The 8373-nt window shown below is 34.1% G+C and overlaps 1 protein-coding gene across 2 annotated transcripts; it reads right to left on the bottom strand.

Annotated features, from left to right (window-relative positions):
• Positions 1-1086: 1086 nt before the first annotated feature.
• LOC148612335 (cytochrome P450 2B4-like) lies at positions 1087-8057 on the bottom strand. 2 transcript variants are annotated; one of them, XM_088593672.1, is made up of 5 exons: positions 7943-8057; positions 7550-7828; positions 4646-5161; positions 3591-4031; positions 1087-1807 (listed from the first exon to the last, which is right to left on the bottom strand). In XM_088593672.1, the coding sequence occupies exons 2-5, from the start codon at positions 7725-7727 to the stop codon at positions 1629-1631; spliced, it is 1314 nt and encodes a 437-aa protein (XP_088449798.1). In that variant the 5' UTR covers positions 7728-7828; positions 7943-8057; the 3' UTR covers positions 1087-1628. The 2 variants fall into 2 exon arrangements, with proteins under 2 accessions (XP_088449798.1, XP_088449797.1); XM_088593671.1 differs by having other exon boundaries at positions 7550-8028.
• Positions 8058-8373: the final 316 nt, after the last annotated feature.

Below are 8373 nucleotides of genomic sequence, written 5' to 3'. Positions count from 1 at the left end.
ATTCTGTTTTACATCTCGAGAAGCAATTTTGTTTCAGAACAGAAAACCACTGTTAAGATGTATACGATTGTAAACGTGACTGGAATTCTTTCGTGAAAGGTTTTCATTTCAGAGCAATTTGACGCCAACAACCAACACCTTCAACACTGACAAGCTCCGAGCAGCGTCTTACCTTCGAATCCACTCAGCAACCAGACCTCTCAAAAATTGAAAAAAATCTTGCAATTAAGGTTGGGAAAAAGTGAATGATTTTGCGCGACGTTATCCAAATGTCAAACGTCGATGTCCGAGCATTTCGAAAGGCCTGTCTGCAGCGGTTAGTGAGAGACAAAACGAACGTCTGCCGTAGCGTGGAGCTTGCATCATTGTAGTAATGGATTTTTTATTCTTTTAGAAGTTAGAAGATTATGCATATTAGATTTTTGCGTCATTTCCAACTACATGGGATAATAAAAGACCTAAATATAAAATTTCGATCTCTGCAAACAGCATTTGCTATAATATTTACCATCCGATTGTCTGTGACTTCGAAAGTGCATGTAAAATTAAATTGAGCTCGTTGAATATATCAAACATCAATCGCTGTAATTTCCACCTAATCTGAATATCGACGAAAAAAATACCGAAGCGTCAGAAGTGGGATAATTAAAATGCGTCAAAATCCCAAAACATGACATGAACGCGTTAAAACAGGAAACACAATGTAACGAACCGAACAAAATAAATTACATATGAAAACTCAAGATGTACAATGTAAGGAAAACATGACGTAACCCAAAAGACTGTGTAAACAAAGAAATTGACAATTACAAACTTGACTCCCTCTTGAAATACAAAACCGTAGTCGTATAATCGGATAAAGGAATTTCAAATGTACAACGTATGTGCATATCGACATATAATTCTTGCACTGAAGACGGATTTAGTTCATAAGGTGGACTTGTGATTTTTTTTTTAACATTTCATACGATTTATAACTTATAACTAAAAATTGTGGGTCGCATCAGGCGTCTGCACAGGAAGTATATCAAATAAACGAAAAATTTGATTGATTGATTGATTGATTGAATGAATGAAGATCATGTTGTTACTACAACTTTATCTGAAGGTAAAGTATACCCCTTCCAATCCTTCTTCTTACGACAAAGATCTCTAAGGTCTACTCGATAAAAGTGATACACTTATGTTATTTCATTTAAAAATAAAATTTATTATATAACATAGACTACGACTTGATGTAAGTATCTCGTTACTGTAAGTGTCCTTCCTTTAAGATATCAGACGCATGAAAGTGGCGCACTTTATAGGTTTTCCGGTGTTAAGATGTTGACAACCTGAAAACTCTAGATTCCATTAATGTTTGCAAAGTTTTTATTCATATCTAATGAATGTTAAAGGAGAAGGAAGATACAACCATTGTCGGCTTTTTTAACAGCAGGCAGGCTTTTAGAGATATAGATAGTCATAATTAAAAATTCTCTCCTTTAAAAAAATGCATATCATGACCATTTAGCACGGAATGAAACTAGGATAAAGAAATCTACTATTTGGTGCTAGGCAAGCACACAATGACATATTTTAGTTAAATATTCTGCAAAGATCAAGAATTCATCCCTAGACTCCATGATTTATCTGTGAACAGCTCTGATTCTGTACGGCACAGGGGAGTAAGTAGCACCTAATATTCCTTTTATAGGAGCTGGATCTTCTCCCTCTGGTGGCAGAAACTTAAATCTCTGGACGAGGGATGTCAGATATAGAAACAACTCAAGGCGGGCGAATGATTCCCTGAGGCATACTCTTCTGCCTGAAACCAATGAAATGATATAATTATTTTGAATTGATATCAAAATTAATCAACTGCTTCGATTTAAGTATGTTATACATGCAAATGTACTAACCCCTGAAAAGCGCGTGACGTTCGTGTAAGTATCGTTGCTTTTGATTATTTATCATTTTACTTACGCCTGTTAAATATGGACACTTATGGTTTGTCAGTGTTTGAATGCAAAGCTATCTTGTTACAGAGTGAAATCAATCAATGCTTCTGAATAAGAAAATGTATTAAAGATGAATAGAGTTGGATGCACTGTTAGCCAATATCATAAAACAGTATCAATACGAATGATAATTTACGAACCTATCATGTTTCGAAGACTTTAGAAATTCACTCGAAAGATCAAAGCCCTAATAACAATTAAAACTAAAAGATTACTAGTTTAATTCTGCAATGCTTCTTATTAAACACTTTTTTTTTTCATTTTGAGTTTTAGACTATACTTAATTAAATGAAATGCTCTTGAACTTGAGATAAAGGATACTACAGATATTGTGAAGTCAGCCTCATATCTTGACCTACACATAGAAATCGATGGTAAAGGAAAACTTTTGTCCAAACTTTACGACAAACGTGATGACTTTTCACTCAGAATTGTCAACTTTCCTTTCATCTGTGGCAACATCCCTTCGGCACCTGCGTATGGAGTGTTCATATCACAACTCATTTGTTATGCCAGAGCTTGCCGAAACTACGCAGACGTTTTGTATCGCGCTAGAACTCTAACAAATAGGCTTCTGGAACAGGGTTATGTTGCTACAAGATTGAAGTCATCACTACAGAAGTTTTATGGTCGTCATCATGAACTCGTGGATCGTTATGGTGTATCCATCTGCACCAAGAAAACTGATTTATTCAACGGGTCATAGCTTACCTTTCCTCGTTTGTCTACCCCGGACTTGACTTTTTATGAGCAACTCGGCGGGTGTTTCTAAAAAAGCAGAGGACGCTTACCCTACCGTTGCACCTGGTCCATGCTCCCGGTTTTTGGTGGAGTCCGGGTTGCTCATTTGCTTTTGTTACTTTGTATGTATGATTTGAGTTACTTTATGTTCTTTGTTGTGCATGTCTGTTTTCCATGTCTGGTCTTTGTCCCTGGATTACATTCTTTGGATTACCGCTATAACCTTGGTTCCCTTGATTGCTCTTAAAACATATTCTATAACCGAGGTATACGAATATCCTTACGCAGGTCCGGCAATAACAAGTGTTAATATTTTCCTCTGAACTCATTAGTTCTATAATTTGGAAAAGGCGTGGTATCGTGTAAACACGTGTACCAAGATACACATTTTATTTCTTTTGAAACCTTCAAGTATTTTTTTTGGCCCTGTGTTGTTTTTTTTTATCGCACGCATTACTGCTTTGTGATATCAAGTTCAAGATCAAATTAAAAATTTTCGAAAAATAATTGATAAATGGCGTATGTTTTAATGTGACTTTTCGTTGCCTCTAATTTTATCGATTTCGGATGTTTGCCCACTATTTCCAATTTGTTTCCTGCACTTTAGGCATGATACTTGGTTAGAAATGATGATTCACCCTAATATGTCAATAGCGTTTGACAATGATGGTCATTGATGTGTTTGACTTTTAATTTATTTAGATGAAGTGTTTGGTGATCTCTGTAAGTATTTTCTAGTTTTATAAAGGTTATACGATAGCACATTTTTTGCGTTTTGCCTAATCTGTTCCTTTTCTATCAATTTCATATTTTAAATATTTCTACTTTTTTCGTCCTTAGGTTACGTACCGACAGAAAAGGTTAAAATCTTCTCTTGTCCACATACTTTATTGTTGGCATCAAGGAATCTCTCTGGTCTGAATGTATGGCTATCGGGGAAAAGAGTTTCATCAAGAGCAACAGAATAAAGACAGGGCATTACAATGGAGTCTTTTGGTATTACCATTCCCTTGTATGAAATGTCATCTGTAGCTTTATGTGGCACGGAAAATGGCAAGACGTTGCCCAACCGGAGCGATTCAAACATAACTGCCTCGCAATATGGAAGATTTGGTTTATCTGCCACGCTTGGGTAACGCCCACTGCCGACTACGCGATCAATTTCATCCCACATTTTCTGCTGAATGTCATCATTATGCATGAAGTATAGCAGAGCCCATTTAAGGGTAGTTGCTGTTGTTTCAGTGCCTGCTATGAACAAGTCATTAATGATGCCCAGTAAACAAGTACCTATTTAAACATATGTATAATTATTGTAAGCGGGGCTACAAAGGGAGATAAACAAACAAATTATAGTGTTCTACATTTTAAAATTTCATAAGTGCAATTCTCCTAAGTCGCTCAAAGGAAAGTCGGCCATCATAAATTATCATGTAAATGTGCATGAAGATTTAGATTTAACTACTTTAGTATCTAAGTGGAAAAATCTTGTGATCCCCTCGAGACTGAAGGAGAATCTTTATTTCTTATATACTAAGTCACGTCGAACGTTACTGAAATCTTTTTTTAATCTATTTAATATTGTTTTATCAAGACGGTAAAATATTGATTTTGATAAAAAAAAAATGCCGTCCTGTTGTTTTGTTGACTGATATTTATAGAAAAAACTAGAATATAACTGTTTGAATCGACCCATTTAAGGCAAGGAAAATGATGCGTGTGTTCTGTTTCTTTCCAGTGTTTGACTCACTAAACAGAAGTGACGGGTTTCTACAATATGAACGTTTACCCGGGTTGTAAATATTCAATTGAAAGTGATTACAACATCTCTAACGCATCGTGGAATGTCAGTCAACCTTTTGTACGTATAATTTGTGTTGAAAAGTGAAAAAAAATCATATTACCTGAAAACTTCGGTTCCTCGCTCTTGTCCCTTCTCATTTCGACTAGGTAAGCGTCGATAAAATCTCTAATGTTATTTTCATCCACTGTGTTTTCGTGATCATGTATTTCGTTCTCAAAGAATTTAAGAGTTTCGTTTAGAGTCTGTTTTACTTTTTTTGCACCAAAAAAATCACCCGGTAATTTCGCCAAAATCGGGATGAAATTGACGGGCCCTGTTAACGTTGGGTCTTTAATATTTTTTTCTAAATCTTGACAAAATGTTAGAAATTGTGGATCATCATAGTCAAAACGTCTTCCAAGAGAAATTGACATCACAATGTTGGACATGCTAATATTTAAATCTTGGTCCATGTCAAAAGCTGTACCGTCATGGCGGCCTACCGTCTGAATGAAAACCGCCATTTCTTCCTTAATGCTAGATTCAAAGCACCGTTTTCCTAAACCAAAATCTCTCAGTTTGGTTAACAAAAACGTTCTGTTGTGCTTCCAAGAGCTGCCATTGGCTGTAATGACTCCTATAAATGACACGGAAAGTAACGTTAGATTTTATTTATCTTCCTATAAAACAGAAACGCAATCGTTTTTTTTTTTTCGCGATGCGAAAATTGATATTTTGTATATTAAATATATTCTCTACTTTAACCTATAAGATATGTATTTATTTTCTTTCTGATATGTATCTGTCTGTTAGTATTTCAGTATCAAAAATGTGTTTTTCAATAACGGGTCAGTTAAATGTCCAAGGTCAATTTTATTAAGAATACTAGAAGATTTCAGTAGTACACAATTGTAATAAATGTATAATGCTTATAGTGCTGTGCAGTTGGTAATTTTGTTAATAGACTGATGTATATATTGCATTTTGTATTATGTTTAATTAAAATTATTTGTTTTTGTTTCATAATAACAAGAAGAAATTTTGATACACTTTTTCCAAATTATTTCCTGCCTTCTTTTTACATGTATTTAGATGACAAAGTGTAAAATTTAAAGTTTCGAAGATAAATCAATTTGGCATACATATTTTCACTAAATTCTTATTCTTTTAATTTATGCGATAAACAATTTTAAATTGTAACTTAAAGTAATAAATTATTTATTTTAGAAAAATACTAATAGTCCTTACCATAACAGATGATAAAATTATTAGCCAACTTCCAAGAGAAACAGAGTTATCTTTCTTTCTATGTATTCTTTTCTAAATGTTTAATATGTGCTACATTATGTCATCGTGTAAATGCCTTGTATGGAGAGGATATATATATAGGCCTAGCCTACTATCCAATCCTATGGAGAGGATATATATATAGGCCTAGCCTACTATCCAATCCTATGGAGAGGATATATATAGGCCTAGCCTACTATCCAATCCTATTCATAATTTATGAATAAAATATGTTTAAAACAATTCGATTACATGTATTTTTTTCTGCAAAGACAATATAACTTTGAATTATGCCTGGGTATCACAGACTGGGTCAGTCAATCTTATGCACAAACGCCTGGTATGACTCATTGTCAAATTCACCGACAGATTTATATTAATGCATGTAACTGGTCTTTTATAAAGAAAAAACATCTTCTAACATATATATTCATTTTTAACCAGTTTTAAAAAGTATAGCTTGTCTTATAAGTTAATATGTACATGGATTTTTATAACAGATACATTAATTTTTGTTTAACCATTTCTATCAGTTCTAATTACAACGTCTTCCCCTTTTTAGCCCCTTATTTGTAAGGGGAAGGAGGCACAAATCTGCCATAACTATAGTACCCTCTGCCATCTCCCTAGGAACAATGTGTTCAAATTTCAAAAAGTTGCGATGAGATGTCGTAAATAAACATAAGTTTAGGGACGCCAACGACGACGACGATAACTGGGTGATATGTACCATTATATTGCGGTTATATAGAAATCTATTTCAAAAATAACAAAACACAAAGAGTACACTACATTTGAAAAATAATATAATCATCGAATAGTTCGTGATGATCATGATGTGTGCGCAAATAAACAAAAATGACTTTAATAACCTTTGCGACTAATTTTAGTAGTTTCTGTTACAGAGAGTACTTCAAGGCCATTTAAATATCACGTCATGACTGTTCTGTGTGTATCGTCCAGCGCCATCTAGTGAGTTACTTAAATTTAATCCGGATCCAAAATCCAATCAAATCACTCGTAATAGAAACTCTTCGATGTAACTTACAAAATTGCTACACATAACGTCATTTTTTTTCAGTAAAGACTAAACAGAATTTACAGTTATCATTTTTGCTCATATTGCATCATTTGTGACATCATACAACTTTCAGTTACTATACTGGATCTCGTCCATTACCTCGTATTATTGTTTACCTTTCCACAAACATTTTATTTTAAATCGGTTTTCATTGGTAGATTCTCTGCATCATATTTTAAGCTTTGAAACATTGGCGTGACTTTCTTTCGGCGCTCGCGTCATGATTGATTGATTGATTGTTGGATTTAACGTCCGAGCAGCAATATTTCAGCTCGCGTCATGATAAAATGTGTAATTATAACTTTTTAAGTACCAGTCCACGAATGTTAACTGTTGCAAAGTGCACGCCAATAATTTTAATCTCAAAAACTGCAATGAGCCAAATGAAACAATAAAGACCGGTTTTGAGGTATGTAACCGTTACAGAATTTGAAGAAAAAGTGAATTTGATTTTGACATGCTTGAATCACTTCCTGTCTGACTGCTACTTGAGTAATTAGAAATCAAACTTCTTATTCGATATTTTTTTCTCACAAAATTAATATAAAGACGTGATTCAAATTGAATGTTTATATATGTTTGTGTCAAAAGGCCACTTCATTCCACTATTTCTTAAATGTTTATATCATTCATTTACATGTATTTAGTTATACATACCTGGATGATCAAGAACTTGAAATTGAAAAGAATCTGGCCTCCCAATTGTTTTCTCTCCCTGTTTCACTAGAAGTTCTCTAATGTTTTCACTGCCATAAACGAAGACCACCCAGTAGTTCCCTAATGCTAAACTATAGATGTCGCCATATTGTTTCCGAAGATTGCTGAATGTTTCCATCAAATTGTCACCAAAGAGTGAAAGTAAGTTACCAATCAATGGTAAAGATACGGGACCCGGTGGGTACTTTGCCGGTCTTCTCCATCTTACCCATACCAGAACTGCAATAATGGAAATGATAAATAATGTTAAATCCAAAGATCCTATTCCATGTACTTCAAACATTTTGTTTCGGTTATCAGCTTAAATTTCAGTTTATTTTGTATTTTCCTCACATTTTAAAGGACTCAACTATAAATATATCTGAAATTGTTTGTTACACTTCGTATGCTACATGTACTTGTAGTGTATTTAAACCAACATTAACATTTTATCAATGGTAAACCATACAAGGTCACTGGTTATACGTAAGCGGTTCATGACAAGTATGTCCTTGAAACGACTTATAACGAACCAGCCTTCCTTCACCTAGAAAAACTGAAACAGTTTCTTAGGAAAATATAATGGTCAAATAAGTTTTTAGGATAAAAACATTCCATTCAACTACGTCCACTGTTGAAAACTTTAATTGCATAGCTTGGACTGAGGTTGGATGAGTGCTCGTGCGGACGGTGTTCCATAATACAGATTGGCAGTTACACATTATAAATATAAGCAGTAAAGAAACTAATGACAATAAAAAGCCTTCATAAGAAACAAATTCAAA

Source organism: Perna viridis, chromosome 7 (assembly GCF_037379345.1).
Source record: "Perna viridis isolate PV_CMFRI_1.1 ecotype Kerala chromosome 7, ASM3737934v1, whole genome shotgun sequence".
Taxonomy (NCBI): Eukaryota; Metazoa; Mollusca; class Bivalvia; order Mytilida; family Mytilidae; genus Perna; species Perna viridis.
Note: the sequence above shows the minus strand (reverse complement) of the source record. Positions and strands in the feature narration are given on the sequence as shown.